Source organism: Podarcis tiliguerta (genome assembly GCF_965153285.1).
Source record: "Podarcis tiliguerta genome assembly, chromosome: 17".
Lineage (NCBI taxonomy): Eukaryota > Metazoa > Chordata > Lepidosauria > Squamata > Lacertidae > Podarcis > Podarcis tiliguerta.
Window position 1 is genome coordinate 7,329,217 of NC_139550.1, and position 18,170 is coordinate 7,347,386.

The 18,170-nt window shown below is 46.7% G+C and overlaps 1 protein-coding gene across 5 annotated transcripts; it reads right to left on the bottom strand.

Moving 5' to 3' along the window:
- Positions 1-2,272: 2,272 nt before the first annotated feature.
- APTX (aprataxin) lies at positions 2,273-17,683 on the bottom strand. Of its 5 annotated transcripts, none has more exons than XM_083420508.1 (8): positions 17,584-17,683; positions 14,596-14,729; positions 12,537-12,583; positions 9,190-9,510; positions 7,926-7,985; positions 7,594-7,820; positions 4,595-4,698; positions 2,273-2,571 (listed from the first exon to the last, which is right to left on the bottom strand). In XM_083420508.1, exons 1-8 carry the CDS (start codon positions 17,595-17,597, stop codon positions 2,417-2,419), a joined length of 1,062 nt encoding a protein of 353 aa, XP_083276634.1. In that variant the 5' UTR covers positions 17,598-17,683; the 3' UTR covers positions 2,273-2,416. The 5 variants fall into 5 exon arrangements, with proteins under 5 accessions (XP_083276634.1, XP_083276636.1, XP_083276635.1 ...); XM_083420510.1 differs by lacking the exon at positions 17,584-17,683 and adding an exon at positions 17,511-17,569; XM_083420509.1 differs by lacking the exon at positions 17,584-17,683 and adding an exon at positions 16,754-17,569.
- Between the last annotated feature and the right edge of the window lie 487 nt (positions 17,684-18,170).

An 18,170-nucleotide genomic window follows, 5' to 3' on the forward strand; every position in this document is an offset into this window, starting at 1 on the left:
CCCGATGGCCTTATCAGGCCCTTTTGGGTTACCAACATAGCCTTTAATAGGGGTTCGGGCTTACAGGATCTACTTGGTTCCCCCATGTCACACTAGAATCCTGAGGTCCACCAAACAGAGCCAAGGGCATAGGTGTGTCCCAGATGGAAATACACTAATAATTCAGGAATGGGAACATGCTGAGTCCAGGAATCTGAGATGGGTACTAGAAGCGAGTTTGTAAGTTCTTCCATACAAAAATCTACTCCCCCCACCAAGCATTTTGTTAGCCACCTAATTTTGCAGGCTGGGTGAAATTATTTTTAGTTGTTTGATAATTAGGAGTCAACCGCTTGGTGATCTACTGCAAATTTCTCAAAAGATGTACCAGTGGATCACCACCGGCCTAATACCCACTCCTTGACTACAGCATGTTTGCCATTCTTCACAAAATTGATTTTTTACTAGGAAACAGACATCTTTTGGATAGCCAGGGCTATAAGCAAAGCAACCTAGCTTTCCAGCATTGAGCTAAAATGTAGCTGGAACTGACAACCTAGTAAAAAAATATATCTATGTGGGTGGTTGTTAACAGGTGAGGAATTTCACCTTTCAAACTGTTTAGACACCTTGTTTCGAACAGAATGATCAAAGCACAAATTTCAACCCTAAATGTATTTGAGTAAGTTATGTTGGACTCATTTGGTCCAAGTTTGTAATTTTAAAATGTTTATGTTACTTGGAATTATCCTTTGGGCTCTTCTTTGGAAAACTAAACCAACAGATTGAACTTACGTGCGTTTATTCAGAATTCTACACTTCTACAGACTCCCAGCCCAAGTTGTTAGTTGTGATGTGGTTAGGACCATTGCTTTCAATGGGATCTAATCAGAACTAACTTGAGCAAGCTGCTTCAATGAGTGGTGGCGATCCAGCTCCAGGTTGTTCTGGAGGAAACGGATTATCTGTACTCTTTCCCATCTGGTTTGCCACCATGTTTTCAGATGGAAACTCCTTTGGCTTTCTGGCCCTGATTAGCTGTGCCCAGGAACTGGCATACATAGCATACATGCGCTACTGAACCCTGATAGACTACCTCTCATGGGCCTCAGCCAGCATGTCCAATGATCAAGGATGGTAGGAGTTGCAGTCCAACATCAAAAGGACTGTAGGGTTTCCCCACCCACATTGAAAGCTTTTGATACCATTAAGTATGGTATCCTCCTGTATTGACTATCTGGGAAGAGCCTTTGGAGCTCTGTGTGGTGGTGGCACTGGCTCTTTCTGAAGGGTAGGGTTCAAAAGGGACTTCTTGATGTTTAAAAGGTGTCCCCGCCAGTCATTTGATCTCTGAGATCTTCTTACAAAGTACTGAAGGGTAGGTCTGGGTGATATATAGATATATTATCCAAAACCAGGGCCGTCTTACCGATAGGCGCTAGGGGTGCAGGGCACCCGGGCGCCGGGCTCTCAGGAGCACCAGGCCGAGAGTCCAGAGTCAGGGTTGAGTCCGGGGAAGAGCCCACCTGTCCATTAGAGCGCTGCGGCAGGCTCTTCTGCTGCGGGCAGCTCTGCGCTGTGAGTTCAGAGGCGACCGAGCCAGCGAGAAGCTGAGGCGGGCGGTTGGCTCCAGCCTCCTTCGCGCCTGGGACTGGGCAACCGGCGGGGGGGGGGGGGCACCGGGCAGATCTTTGCACCCCGGTGCCACATGTGCTTAAGGCAGCCCTGTCGAAAACCAGTTTGAAATCCGTATCGTGATATCGTTTTCATAATTTTTGACCTGGCAATGTATCGCGAATCATAATGTGTTTATGTGTGCTGTGCAAAAATCACAATGTGGGGGAAACCGTGAAGCCAGCCAATGTTTCTCTTGATTCCTGCAGTTCGTTAACTCTTCTCTGCCTCATGCAGTGAGCAGTGAATCACAAGAGCGGGCACCGCCAAAAATCACAACGCAGGGGAAAGCCAGCCAGTGTCTCTACATAGCTCCATCCTTTTTTTCAGACATGGTGATCTATTGATATATTGCGACGTTTAGATGGTGATATATCACAATGTTGAAAACCAGATTATCACCCAGCCCTACTGAAGGGGAAGAGATTTTGGTCACAAGATAAAACCCAGTTTGATTTCCATCCAACCCCACCCGCTCCAAAAGATAAATACCCTTTAGAAAGGGTTTGAGGCTACTCCTTTTGGTTCCACCTACCCAAGAACACCATGCGCTGCCAGAGACATCACAAGCCACCCCCAGGCCGCTCCACAATCTCTCACACTAAAGCAGGCTCGGCCATTCTAAATACTTGCGCCTTAGTGGGCATTTTAATAAGCAACTTGGTATGGACTTTAAATTAAAATGAGCATGTCAACTTTGGGATTCGGTTAACCCAACAATCAGTAGAATGTAGCAAGCGGATCAGAAGAGCAGTTCTTCATCTTATTTTGGCCAATGTTCCTTCAGGTGCTCTTTTAACTGGGGGATATTGGGTTGCTGCCGTTTGCACACGTGACACTTTAGAGGCAGGTTCAGGAGTTTGGCAACGTCCTTGTCTACAGTTACTCTCCCTTTCTTCTTCACCATCGCAATCAGATCTGGAAATTGGGGTGGGGGAGAGGAGAGACAGAAATGTTTTATTTGAGATTACAGGTTCGGCCACATCTGTTTTGTTAAAGTTAGGAAACATGTGCCAACACTTAGCTCTGAATGGGAGGGAATTGACAGTGGCGTAGCGTGGGGGGGTGCAGGGGGGCCCGGCCGCACCGGGCGCAACATCTGGGGGGGGCGCGCTCACACTCGCAGCTCTCTGCCCCTACTAAAATCCATGGGTTAGGGGGCGCAAATTACTTGCCTTGCCCCGGGTGCTGAGAACCCACGCTACGCCACTGGGAATTGATTCCCTCTTATGACATTCCGCTGGTGCAAACAGCTGCTTGATTGTTATAATAATTTAAGGTCTCAAATGTATAAATTAAATGTTCATCAATTTACAAGGCAAACACATACATAAGTATGTAAACCACGTGTCTGAAATAGTACCGGAGAACAATCCTGAAACCATTTTGACTCCCCCAAATTGATTTCAAATGTTTCTCTGCAAGGAGGTAGGAAATGGGGAAACCTCTCCATTGTCTTTTGCTTACCTGTCTGTAGGGCATCTTTGTGTGTTAATAGGGTGAGCCTGTGACCTGGATTCAGGAATTAAAGTATTTACCATCACGAAAGAATGGCCAGGCTGCCCAAGTAAGCAATCACTGGCCATTGTCAGGTATCCTGGCAGACAGGATTTCTGTTGTAGACCGCCTCCTTCAGTGATGTATGTATGTTGTTTTGGGGGTGGTCTTGAACTACAGGGTGGGCAATTTCAAAAGTCTAGATAAGGGCTTGCATGTCATTGTTCTGGGTTCCTCCTCCCTCCTGCATATGGTGAGTGAGAACCGTGCTGCAACAGTTTTAATAAAGATCAGGCTTACTAGCTGCTTTGCTTCCCAGTATTCTCTGGTTGGCCTCTGTTATTTTCTCCTACCAATAGGGAACCCACTTAAGGACTCTATAAGCTTGGATACCCCATAAGGGAAAAGGAGCAGATGGAGGGCACAAGGAGAAGGGGACGACAGAGGACGAGATGGTTGGGCAGTGTTCTCGAAGCTACCAGCATGAGTTTGACCAAACTGCGGGAGGCAGTGGAGGACAGGAGAGTGCCTGGCGTGCTCTGGTCCAGGGGGTCACAAAGAGTCGGACACGGCTAATTGACTAAACAACATGCCCCCCTAGAACAGGAGTGGAGAACTTTTGCCCTCCAGATATTGCTGAACTACAACTCCCATCAGCCCTAGCAAGCATGACCTTGAGCTAGCAGTCAAGGGAGTTGTAGTCCAGCAACATCTGGAGTGTCAAAGGTTCTCGACGCTTACCCTAGAGTCATTACTACAGCTGCATGCATATGAAAATGTGAAGGGATCATCCAGGAAACTTGTTTTAGAATAATCCTGCAATATAGGCTAAATTGACACGATAGCTGCAGCCACATTTGTTTAATCCCACCTGGCCTATTCACATATAAAACGAGGAGGTTGTGGCTATCTTAAGAGGCAGGTGTTTGAGAGGTCTCTTCCCTTTTGTCCTAGGCCAGTTCAGTTGTAGTATCGGAGCAGAGCAGTACCGTATTTTTTGCTCTGTAAGACTCACTTTTCCCCTCCTAAAAAGTAAGGGGAAATGTGTGTGCGTCTTATGGAGCGAATGCAGGCTGCGCAGCTATCCCAGAAGCCAGAACAGCAAGAGGGATTGCTGCTTTCACTGCGCAGCGATCCCTCTTGCTGTTCTGCCTTCTGAGATTCAGAATATATTTTTTTCTTGTTTTCCTTCTCCAAAAACTAGGTGCGTCTTATAGAACGAAAAATACGGTACCTGGAGGGGAGGGTTCAGTTCACGACACCTGCATGCCTGCTTTTATGTTAAAATCAGACACCCTCCCACCTGCTTAATCTGCATGTGAAAGATGCGGTCATGGCTAGGTTTTTTGGAGAAAACAAAGTCCAAAGACAGACAAATAAACAGACACTCACAAATAAAGAGTAATTTTAGAAGAGATGGCTCAGGGTTGTTTGTTTTTTTTACCTTTGGAGTCTATGAAGTACTCTGTTGTAAAAGAGTTCCAGTGCTTCTTGGTTTTGAAGCACGGGGAATCAAAATCTTGGCTGATGACATGAAGATGCAGCTGGCTGAGAAAACAGCGCAACAAGGATGTGTGTTATATGTTGCTGTAACAGGTAATGAACAAATTGTTAAAGATGGCTTTTCCTTTTAACAAAAGGTAGGAAATTTGTTTACAGCATCTCATACTTACATATTTCAAAAAGCACCTATAACTGAGGTTCTGGTACTCCACAAACTGATTTAGTCAATTAACAAGCAAGTTAATCTGGTTATAAAACAAGATTACTTCTCAACTGAAAAATAAACAAATCCTTAATTGACCAACAGACCTAATGATTACAATGAAGCACTTTTAGAGCTTGCCGTAATGTGCAGAATGCCTTACGGCAAGCATACTTTAATTATGCTGTGTGTTGTCACTGCGGCCTTCTGAAATAAGTCCCTTCTACTCCCACTTCACAAATTTAGAACAGAAAAAGAGAAACAGTGAGTGGGCTAAATCTGGCCTGTAAACTTGTGGAACGTGCTGGATCCAAAATAGCAGCAGTGGCAGAAACACAGCTTTTGCACAAGCATTCTCAAGGGTGGACAAACTCTGGTGTGTCGCCGGAGCCAACCATTATTTTTCATTGTTTGCAGCTTCCTTACTGTGGACACGTGTGGGGCAAAGTAAGAAACCAGCCATGTGCTACACAACCCCTCTGTTATGCACCAAATCTGCAGGAGGGAGCAAGCGTCCCCAGGCGGGCATTCTCTCCAGTGGGCACCTGGGAGAGCATGTTGGGGACCTGCCAGTTGCCAGAATTAAATTTACAGAATGGGATTTAACCAAGTTGCTGGGTGAGAGGATCAAAGTCCACTTGCCATGGGATTCCCCCCTCCTTCACCTCCCCCCTCGCACCCTCTAAATCTGCTCTTGAGAGTTGGGGGAAACCCTGGGGGACTCGCAAGGGGAGGAGAGGGAGAAGTCATCTTGTGAGAGTGGACCTTGTTCACCGCTTGCAGGCTCCACTACGCTGAATTCCACCCCCAGTTGTCTCCAGGGTCTGTGCCTGGGCAGCCCTGGTGTTTGTGGCTGTGTACTACCTCCAGTATGGGACGCGGGTGGTGCTGTGGACTTGCCGATCAGAAGGTCGGCGGTTCGAATCCCCGCGACGGGGTGAGCTCCTGTTGCTCGGCCCCTGCTCCTGCCAACCTAGCAGTTCAAAAGCACGTCAAAGTGCAAGTAAATAAATAGGTACCACTCTGGCGGGAAGGTAAATGGCGTTTCCGTGCACTGCTCTGGTTCGCCAGAAGCGGCTTAGTCATGCTGGCCACATGACCCGGAAGCTGTACGCCGGGTCCCTCGGCCAATAAAGCAAGATGAGCGCCGCAAACCCAGACTCAGCCACGAGTGGGCCTAACAGTAAGGGGTCCCTTTACCTTACTACCTCCAGTGAATACAAGCTGCTAGGCTCTATCATTCCTGTCCTGCTTTCAGGCTTCCCAAGGGCATCTAGTTGGCCACTGTGAGACCAGGATGCTGAACCAGATGGGCAGCAGGGGAGGGCCAGCAATAACTCACACGGCATCAGGGAAGTTAACTCTTTATTCAAGGTAAACAAGGCCAACTCAGTAAGCCAGGCCTAATGAGCCCAGCAACTCGTCCCAGTAGATCTTGCCCCTATGAGGCAGTTGTGGGCAGTGGCGTAGCGTGGGGGGGTGCAGGGGGGGCCGGCCGCACCGGGTGCAACATCTGGGGGTTAGGGTTAGGGGGCGCAAATCCACGGGTTAGGGGGCGCAAATTACTTGCCTTGCCCTGGGTGCTGACAACCCACACTACGCCACTGGTTGTGGGGACTGAAGGTCCCCACTTTCCCATACCTGAAGGTTACCAGATGTCCCTGTTCCCTGGGGACAGTCCCCAGATTTACAAATCAGTCCCCTGACAAAATCCATCTATTAATAGTAATAATAATAATAATTTTTATTTATACCCCACCCTCCCCAGCCAAGACCGGGCTCAGGGAGGCTAACACCAAATATAAAACTATTGATTGAAATACAACTTAAAAAACAAGATTAAAATACAACATTAAAATGCAGCCTCATTTCAGCAGAAACTCAAAAACCTTTTGGGGGATGAAAACGTCTTCACCAAGGCTAACTATCCAGACTGGTCCTACGTGGGCCAGAAAAAAAGCCAGGGAAGTCCCTTAGTAGGAGTTCCATCACAGAAGGAAAAGGAAAAAGAAAGAGGGGGAGCGGATCAAGTTAATTCCAAGCCAAAAGCCAGGCAGAACAACTCTGTCTTACAGGCCCTGCGGAAAGAAATCAGATCCTGCAGGGCCCTGGTCTCATGAGACAGAGCGTTCCACCAGGCCGGAGCCAGAGTTGAAAAGGCCCTGGCTCTGGTTGAAGCCAATCTAACTTCCTTAGGGCCCAGGACCACTAGGGTGTTGCTTCAACTAGTAAGAAGTTGAAAGTGTCCCCAGATTTATTGAAAAAAGTCTGGTAACCTTACCATAGTTCCCTAAATCTCCTGCTCCCCTGGGTCCTTCCCCAAGTCTCTCTTTGCTCTACTCTCTTCATACCTCTCCTAGTACTGAGAGACCAGGAAGGAGAGGAACTGATCACAGCAGGAGGGGGAGACCCCCTGGCTTCTTCAGCTATCTGCCTTATCTCTGTCTTTTAGCCTCACCCCTCTCCAGCCTCTGCTTCTGGGCTGCTTTCTGGCACAGCCTCTTCCTGCTCACTAAACCCTGTTACCTCTTCAGCTTCCGACACCTCCTCCTCTCAGTCTGCTCCCTCTTCTCCCTCTGACTACTCCTTGTCATCCCACCACCAATCCCCTGGTTCCGAGTCTTCTTCCCTCCGGCTGATTCCTCCCACCACTCCTCTGCATCCAGCCGGTCCATGACAATGGGCCTTCGCCCTGAACCAACAGGGCACAACCCAGTCCGAACACAATTATGGATTACCTCATGCTGGGAATGGCATGGTAGCCCAGTCTGAAGTGCAAGCTGTCTTTGTCAGGGCACTGCTGGATGACCTTCTCTCCAAGGGCATGCATGTGCTCCAGAAGTTCGAGATGCTCCTGATTTACTTTACTCAAGGTAGAGATGGATTGCCACGGCAGCACTAACCAGTGATAGCGAGCTTTCGGATACTTGTCCTTTATAACTACAGCCTTTTCATCCTTGTAGACCTAGCAGAGAGACACAGAAGTCCTACAGTCTTGCACTGATTTTGCTATCATGGAGCATATATCCTCAGGCACCACGGTGACCCAAGTTAGGAATGAGATCCTTACCTGCATATCTGGGTTTTGCATGGAGACCTTCAGACCTTGAGCCCAGTACTCCAAACATGGCTATAGGACAAAACACAGGAACTCTGATAAAATGAGTCTGGAAACGTTCAACGGGACACACTTCCTAGTTAAGTATGCTTAAGACTGCAGCCTAAAAGAGCCAAGTCACATAGCTAAAATAGCTGTAGGAGACACTTGTGGTTCTGATTGCATTCTGAAAGAGCACTGAATGCCAACATATCTGTAACTCTCAGGTCGTTCCTGGGAGCAACAGTAGTAGGCAAATAGTCCAAAATGCAGCAGTACTTTGATGAAGATTAGCAGAAACTCAGACGGTGCGTTCTGTCTGCCCCCGTTTCACGATGTCAGGGTCCTGGGTGTGGAACCTATGGCCCTCCACACATTGCTGGACTCCAGCTCCCATCAATCCCAGGCAGGATAGCCAGTGGTCATGGGTGATGGAGGCTACAGTCCAATATATATCATTTGGAAGACTACAGGTACACACACACACACACACACACACACACACACACACCTTGCCCTATTTGAATGTGCGACTGACAGGCAATCCCTGATCTAGTCGGGAACACCAATTACCAAACTGGGAGGTCCCAAACTGGGAGGTCTGGCAGCACTGTTCAATGTTCTACACCTGCCCTGCAAACCCAAAAGTCAAGCCCCAGTATCAAGGTCTTGCACAGCCTTTGCCCCTACAGTGGATGCTCAGGTTGCGAACGTGATCTGTGCAGGATGCACGTCCGCAATCCACAGCACCGCGTCTGCGCATGCGCGGGTCGCGATTCAGCGCTTCTGCGCATGTGCAAAGCACGACTTAGCGCTTCTGTGTATGCGCCGCAACCCGGAAGTAACCCGTTTCGGTACTTCCGGGTTCGGTGCGGTGTGCAACCTGAAATCACGCAACCCGAAGCGTCTGTAACCCGAGGCGTGAGTGTACTAAGATCTACATTGCCGACACATCAACAGGGTCATTATACCCGTCACAGTGTTATATCTCCCCTCAAAGATTTCTAGGGACTGCTTGGGCGAGGATGCTGAGAAGCCTTTAATTCCACTTCATTGAAGTGCAACTCCAAGGACAGAGCAGTAAATGACCATTGCACCAATTTAAGCCTGTAATGTAGATAAGGCCCTAATGTTATCTCACCTACCGCTCGAGTCCTGCAGTGAAAGGAGAGCTTCACCGGCTTCACGCACCCACTTGTGCTACAACAGGGGTTACCACCAATATTTCCTGGCTCACCTTTTTGTTGACAGAGCTTCCACCTGAAGAAACAGAACTGCTGCTGTAGCTGGAATCGCAGGCTTGAGGGGCCATTTGCTCCATTTTTGCGTGTTTGCCTGGCATGCTTTCTGTGCCACCCGTCTCAAGTTCATCCTGTGGTCGTTTCCCCCCTTTAGGCTCCACCGTCTCCTTGCCACCACAAGCCCCCATTTCCTCCGCGAACTGCACGGTGTACGGGTACAGATTGTTGACGATATGGAGAATTTGTCCTGGCTTCAGTTTAATTTCCTGGTCCTTGCCAATATCCACTAGGTCAATGCTGGTCGGGTTGACTCCTATCTATGGAGCAAAAGAAAATGCCCGAATTGGTGTTTTGCCACTGAACCAGAACTTTCACACCCCTAAATACGGCATCCATGGAAGGACACGTAGTATTTCTTACACACCCGGACGACTGCCAACCTGGCCATTTTAGCAGTAGACCACAAGTGGGATGAACAAGTCTACTTTGTCGTAGGCGATCCAACACATTTGCTACAACAGTATGAAACTTTAGAAAGGAATATTGTGTTGGATCCTGTGATATGTTAACTTAAAGCAGTTCATGGAAATAAATTTGCCTGTTCCCTCTTCCCTGATGCATTCACCTGCCTAACCCCACCCCCCCAAAGCCTCTATGGAAAGAAATGGGGCTCCTCCTGAACAATATGAAGTGGAGCATGCTCTTCCCAATTTTGGGACCCCTCCCCTCCCTGCAGCAGCCCCCTGTGCCCCACCCTATTGTTCACAGGGCAGCCCTCTGGAGAGGCTTTTGCAGGGGACGGGGCATAGGTGCCGGCAGTGGGAAGGAGGGGTTCCTCAGCCTATAGACCTTCATCGACCTTCCTTCTATCGACTTCAGTCTAGACTAAGATTTCAGTCCTATGCATATGTACCTGGGAGTAAGTCCCATGGAATGAGGCTTAGTTCTCTGTTGATTGTATAGGATAGTACTGTACGCCTCTTACAAGGAACAAAGGGGGGGGGGTCAGATAAATTCAGCTTACTTTGGCTATTCCTCTCAGACGGGTATGAATTCTGGATGAAAGCCACTTTATGAAAAGGAAGCAGAGTGAAATACACTTCCGCCAAGCAGGGTAGGTCTTAGAAACTGGTTGGGCAAAGCAATAAATCACTTTTGTTACCTATAAAGTCAGTGAAACGTTAGCACATAGTGAAATGTTTGCTCCATGTGATGTGGGTTATTTCCACTCAACTGGAGACAGTGTTGCTGGATCTCAGTGCCAATAAAATCCAAAGCCAGCCCAAGGTAATAAAGAGGCTCACAATGAATGAAAGGGGGGTGGGGGTGGGATATGTCCTTCCCAAGGTTCCTGGTTTCGCAATGTACGGAATATCGCTCTTTCAGAACGACTTACCGTATTTTTTGCTCTATAAGACTCACTTTTCCCCTCCTAAAAAGTAAGGGGAAATGTGTGTGCGTCTTATGGAGCGAATGCAGGCTGCGCAGCTATCCCAGAAGCCAGAACAGCAAGAGGGATCGCTGCTTTCACTGCGCAGCGATCCCTCTTGCTGCTCTGGCTTCTGAGATTCAGAATATTTTTTTTCTTGTTTTCCTCCTCCAAAAACTAGGTGCGTCTTGTGGTCTGGTGCGTCTTATAGAGCGAAAAATACGGTACTCATCATTGCTGGTGATTAGGAATGCTTCTAAAAAAAAACCATATTGGTGAGATTTGGTTTCAACTGATTTCTTATGTTAATAACAACGCAGAGATGGGCCACCCAACTCATTTCCCATTGTAGAAAGGTTATGTTGGAACTGACCAATAATCTGGGTACTTTTTCTTTTCTTCTCCTTCTCTGCTCTTGATTGAGTCATGTTATTTCCCTCATGCATTCTGTGTCTGCAGGCTGTACACTTTATATGAACTTTTACAAAATAACAAAACTATTTCCAAAAAAAAGAGAGGTGGGGGGGGGGGGAGAATGGTACATCTTTGGCTTTATTTTTAAACTCTGCCTCCTTCACTGAAGTCAACTCCTGGTCAGAGAACTAAGCCCCTCCCTGAAACATCTAAAGATTGCCTCATCAACCTTTAGTCAGACCCAAACAAAACACAAGGAAAATTCTGCTAGCAGCCCCTCGCAGGCCACCCTTTTCCTGTAGCCAGAAAGAAGCAGCTTCCATTTTCCCCAGGTCTCCTTCCTTCAGGTCAAGTACCATATGGCTGCTTGCCACTATGGTTGCCTAGGCAATGACCCGCCAGAGTTGTGAGAATGGCAGAGAAGTCTAGGCTGACAAAGAGGTCAGTTTCCGAAGGCGGAAACAGCCGAGTTTTCTAAAGATAACTTAGCTAATAGGTGGGACTTAAAAGACATGGGTTGAATGTGAGTGAAGTTGTTCAATCTGCTCCAAACCTGGCATAAAATTGTTTCGAAACAGGGCAATGAGTAATGGAAGTCCCCCCCCCCCCACTTATTTTCCTACACTTTGTTGGGAAAAGATGGTTGAATTAATTCACTCGCAGCTGCAGCCACTGCAATGCTGCATTTATTCAAAAGAGTAACCTTCCACGGGGGAAAAGGGGAAAACAACGCCACGTCTTTGATCAGCAGCAGATACGCTGCCTTTTCCGCACTCAGCAGGACCATATGTAGCAACTGAAAATATCTCACATCTATCTTCAGTACCACGGAAACCCAGGAAATGAGCCTATATTTGCAAGCTTTGCATTATTCATTTCACTTCCATTTCTTTTTCCAAAGGATGCACCAACATAGGTAAAGGGTAAAGGGACCCCTGACCATTAGGTCCAGTCGTGACCGACTCTAGGGTTGCGCGCTCATCTCGCTCTATAGGCCGAGGGAGCCGGCGTTTGTCCGCAGACAGCTTCCGGGTCATGTGGCCAGGATGACTAAGCCACTTCTGGCGAACCAGAGCAGCACACGGAAACGCCGTTTACCTTCCCGCCGGAGCGGCATGCACCAACATGGGTTGTGGCAAAAGAGGGAACGGACAGAAAAGGGGGAATTAAGAACTCAGTGACGGGCTCATTACATATAATGTTTAGACCAGCCTTCATCCACCTGGTGCCCCCTCCAGATGTTTTGGACTACAATTCCCATCAGCCCCAGCCAGCATGATGGGAGTTGTAGTCCAAAAACATAGGTTGGCGAGGACAGTGATAGCCCTTGACCTCTGAAAGCGCCGCCCAAAGCTCTTTTGGATTTCTGGGTGCAAAGCGAAGTTATGCTTTCAAAGCAGATGAAACTGGCATAAACCGTGGGACACAAGCATTTCTGCCCTTCCACTTAAGCTTCACAAAGTGCTCTCAGCATTCCTGCGTGCGAAGGAAAGGACATACCTGTTTAACCTGGACATACCCTTTGTTGCAGTCTGCTTTTAGCTGTACTGAAAAGAAAAGTGACAGAGAGTGACGTTAGGCCTCCCCCCCATGCCCCAACATTTTATGCTGAAGGGTATACTAACCAGAAAGGACCGGGGACGGAGGACAGGTTGATCCCAAAGAGCAAACACCTTAATTTAATTTTCCTAAATTTAGAAAGTAAGCGGCAGGTGTCCATCAACTTATTCATGAGCCGTGAAAATCAAGGCCTGCTCCACTAGCCTGGAAAATAAATTAAGCTCAGGAGTATATGACTCCATGAAGTGCGATCACACTTTACTGATGCCCAGTCTTTCACTCCATCTGTTTCACATCTGTTCCGGAGGACTGAAGGACCCTCCAGAGCAGATTTGCCTGCTTTGAGATTCTGATGGGCGCACAGGGATAAGTGGAAGCACCACTGTAACACATGGAACTCTGGGCATGTGGCGCTGGATCCAACCCATCTCTCCGCTTCTCCCTATTTACTGGGGGTGGCCCTTATAGTCTAGTGCCTGTTGCAGCAAAACACCCATTCTTGCTACGCCTTTTTTTAGGGAGGGGGGGAAATGCCTTTTCCAAACTTTATCAGCGTACACACACTTCAGATTTCAGCTCCAGCCCGCCCTCTCTAGAAGTTATGGGTGCAAAATGTCAGTGTGTTGTTTCCCATATCAATCCAGACAGTAAATGTTGGTGAACTGATTGTGTTGCTCTGTAACAAAGGCAACCAGATCAAGCATTCTCCCGACTTACATGCTTTTTATAGCACAGGTTTGCTAATACATCCTGTGCGAAGATCCAATGCAAGGCAGACAATTGCAGAATATGATGTTCAAAAAAGGAAATACCTTTTTGCAACGTGCAGGTGGGAATCTAAACTTATAGAGAACAGGTGTATTATAAGCAGTGCATTTTTAAGACATTATTTACTGGTATAAAGTACTGGCATCTCTCTCTTTTTGTGTCTGTTTGTTTTTCTGCCCATGGCACTTTTATCAACATATGAGTTCTGGCACCTCATTTCCCAGGTTCAATCCCCAACGTCTACACGTAGGGTTGGGAGAAACCGGTGAAATTCCGGAGTCACTGCTAGTCTATGTAGATATTACTGAGCTAAATGGGTTCATGGTCTGATTCATAAAATTTCACAGTTGGAAGAGTTATCTAGCCCAACCCCTGCATTGCAGGAGTCACTGCTAATATTTTATTTCTGCAAGACATGTACAGGAACCATATTTTTATCAGTTGGCCTGGCACTGCGACTCTACAAACAAGCTTGTTGTGACGAATTGACTTCTCCACCAACTCTGTGTGCCAAATCAGGTGCCGTTGGTGGAAAGGGGAAGTCCAGCACCTCTGCCTCTTAGTCTGTTTATATAAAGCAACTTCCCGTGCTTCTATTTTGTTCTGCGAAATGTAGAGGATTTTGGAGGTTTTAATGTTACTTAGCATTAGTTCTTCAGAGTGTTCAAAGTATTTCTTGTGGTGATCCATGTTGGTTTTCTCATTCTGATGTGGCAAACAGAGGTCTGTGTCACCTTCCTAATGCAGTTGTAGGAATGCAGGAATCCGTTCCGGAAGTCCTTTCGACTTCCAAAACATTCAGAAACAAAAGTGCGGCTTCTGATTGGTTGCAGGAAGTTCCTGCAGCCAATCGGAAGCCGCGGAAGCCCCGTTGGACGTTCAGGTTCCAAAGAACGTTCACAAACACTCACTTCCAGGATCAGGATCCAAGGTAGGACTGTATTACCAACAGCACAATCCTAACTGTGCCTACTATGAAATAAGTCTTAACATTTTGCACGTGGGGGTTAGGACCACAGCCCTAGGAAGTTTAGTGGAAGCTCTCAGTCTTTTAGCCTCTCCTTTAGCCCTATAGCAGCACCCCCTGCAAACTATTTAGCTTCAAATGACTTATGACGCTTCACCAAAAGAAATCAATCCTAAGCATTTTTACTCAGGAGTGAGGACTACTGAGTTTAGCGGGAGTTACTCCCTAGTATGTTTAGGATTGCAACCTTCATCTCCACTTTACCTTGTCTTCGGGAACACTTCTTGTCTGTTATCTCCGTTTCGGGCCCACGCCCTAGCATCACCATTTCTAAATGTGGCAGTTTAATTCGCTGACAGGCTCTATCTTTGCTCACAAGCCAGCACACACGCATTGTGCTCAAGGGAGAAAAGAAAGAAGGGAAAAAATAAATACTCAGTTTTACTAAATGAATCTTAAATTCAGCTTGGGAACAAGCGAGCCACACGTTTTCCATAAAATCTATATTTTATTTTACAGTGCTCATTGGATAGGTCTTAATCTTGCATTCAGCGTAGTGGGTGCAAGCTTGTGGAACTCCCTGTCTAACTGAGATTAGACAGGCACCCTCCTTGCTGAATTTGACTAAGGCACATGACTGAGACTTTCTTGCCCCAGAGGGAATATTAAGGTAGTGTTTTGTTCTGTTATGAATTCTTGTTGTTTTATCACCCCACTTTCTATGGACTGTTTTTATGCACACTGCTTAGAAATGCAAATCATTAAGCAGCATATAAATGTCAAAAATAAAACAAAAATGAAATAATATTTAGAATTCAATCTCTCTGCAGGTAGAAGAAAACCGAGACTTACAGAACACAAATACTTCAACAGTGCAGAAATAGCATTAAGATACAGAATAGTTTCAAATATTACATGCACAAGGCCAATCAAACCTCAACTGTTTACCTAAAAATGTCATATTAAAACTGGTAAGATTTAATTGCAAGTAAGTATGCATAAACAAAAAGGCAGAGTTTTATATCCTAAAAGGACAAGCAAGCACATTGTAGCAGTGTTGTTTATACATATACACTTGAATACAACCTGTAGAACAATCTCATTACTTTTAATATTTACTACTTTAACACATTTATTAAGCCTCAGCTTTGAAGTATGCCTGTAATTTCCAACTAGCAACCCACAAATTAGTTCTGGCCTCCCACAGGATAATTGCTTCAGAAGGAAATTCCTTCAGGAACAAGGTTGAGAACATGCCTCTGACATGCATATTTAAGATTTTTGGTTGATGAGGCTCTAAGTTTCGCTTGCGACTATTAACCATGGCACAGGGCCACGTGCAAATGCTAAATGAATACAGTTAAGCAGAAGTAACTGTTCATAGAAATTCAGCTATGATAATAGAAACAAACAAATTGTGACTGTAGTCCTAAACATGCCTACCATGGTTCAATGGGTCCTACTTCCAAGTAAACATGTTTACAAATGCACTGTCTATCGTTTCTCCCCCTCAACAAGATTCAATTGTGAAACAGTTATTAATTTGCTTTCATTTTAGCCAGGGCTCAGCCTGCAAAGCCCGTCAGAAATTGGGAGCAAGGGACAAGAACAAAATTAAAGATTATTCTTAGGTTTTCCATTATAATTCCCAATTTCTTACTCAGTTCAGAAATGCAAATGAATCCTGAATAAGTAAATACAATGCCTTGTGGACAAGTGGATATTTTGAACGGGAAGCAGTGTGCAGCAGCTTCTTTGTATGATTAAAAATAAATGATTTGGGGTGGTCAAATGGTAATTGTCAGGGTGAGGGAGCACAGCTAGGCACCTCATTCCTTTTCAATATGTGAAGGTTAAGAGGAGGGCATCACACTTTAAAGTGAATTGCACACAAAATTGTTTTAAACTAGATTATTGGCATACAACCACTTATAGGGGACACAGAGGCTTCCTGGAGATATAGGCATATGATTTGGGGTGATATTTGGAGTGTAAGGTAAAGGAAAAAGTAAAGAGTAAAGGGACCCCTGACCATTAGGTCCAGTCGTGGCCGACTCTGGGGTTGCAGCGCTCATCTCGCTTTATTGGCCGAGGGAGCTGGCGTACAGCTTCCGGGTCATGTGGCCAGCATGACTAAGCCACTTCTGGCGAACCAGAGCAGTGCACGGAAACACCGTTTACCTTCCCGCCAGAGCGGTACCTATTTATCTACTTGCACTTTGATGTGCTTTCGGACTGCTAGGTTGGCAGGAGCAGGGACCGAACGGGAGCTCACCCCGTCGTGGGGATTCGAACCACTAGCCTTCTGATCAGCAAGCCCTAGGCTCTCTGGTTTAACCCACAGCACCACCCGCGTTTTGGAGTGTGGGTATGTTCAAATCCCACTTCCTTCCTTCAGGTTATTCTTCTGCTTACCACTTACCCCATATTAGAGCTCTTAAGAACTCAGAAGGCCTGCTTACTTTTTTGGCTGGCCTAATAAAAGCTTTGCAGCTTTGTTCCTATCCCCCAAGAAATAAATTCCAAGGAGTTCAATGCGCAGTGAACTTCAGCATGAAATAAACAACTGCAGATCAGGAATTGTGGGTGGGTGGCTCTGGGCAGAATGAGCCACTGCCTGAGTGCACACAAAAGGGTGTGCTGAATTTTCCACCTTTCAATTCCCAAAATGAGGGGTGCTAAATAAAGTTTTAACATGACACGGGAATTCAAAAGCATTGGTTAAATTAATACAACTCAGTTTTGCTTGGCAAGCAGCATATTACCAAGTACTTGCCCGTTATATTAATATCATTTAAATTATGTATTTTTATTATTATTTAGCATTGCCTGACAGCTTCAGAAGGTCACATTTAAACTCTTGGGTTTCCCCAAAGCAGTTTATGTGCTTCACCAAGCGTACTCTCTTAGGAAGCGAAATGTTGCCCGATCACAGAAATAACAGGTTTTAATTCCTCACACCTGAAAATGTATTTTTAAGACCCCCCCCACTGAAAAAAAATGCAAAAATTAAGTTTCTGCCCCTAAAATGACACGCCCCACCCCCATACTAGCAGGGCAAAATGTGAGGCAGGAAAAATGACAACAGATTGGGACCATCTGGAGATGCTCGTCCTTTTTCCAGACTCCCCTCCCTTCCCTTCCGGCCTTCGGTACGTCGCCCGCCTCCCACAACACACCCCAGCGACACCGCCCGGCCCCCGGCTCCTCCTGCCCGCCGCCAGCCCGGCCCGCGCCTGGGCTTCCGCTCACCTCCACGCTGCCATCGCCGCCCGCCTCCGCCCGGACGCCGCTGTCCAATAGCAGCTCCCTTTGCTGCCCAGTAGCCAATCAAACCCGCTCTTTCGATTCCGCGTGAGCAGCGCTGCGCCCGCCGGCTGGGAGGCGGACCCAGCCTCCTCCAAAGTGCAAGGAGGAAGTTGCTCGCTCGATGGAGCTGGTCGTGAGCAACTTTCAGTATGGGGGCTGGGGGGGGGGGCTGGATTTCCCTAGGGTTTGGGGACCACCCTAGGTATGGTGCGGATTGCATTGCACTAATATTCTTCTGCACCTTGTTTTTGCTTAACTTGTTGAATGCAAAGCCTTAATAAAAAAATGCAGGCTTAGGTTTGCCAGGCTAATTTTAAAGAGCCAGCTTTTTTATTATTTTATATGTAACGTAACTTCCGTATGCTGTATTAGCAGTATAAGTAGCAAAATATGTTGATATAATTTAGTGTTGTAATTGTTGTAGGAGATCCTACAATTGTGATTGCAGATGAAGCAATACATCGCGGCAGAAATTCTGTGTTCAGTCCAAGTAGACACTGGTAACTTCTCAGGAAAGAGAGAGAGAGAGA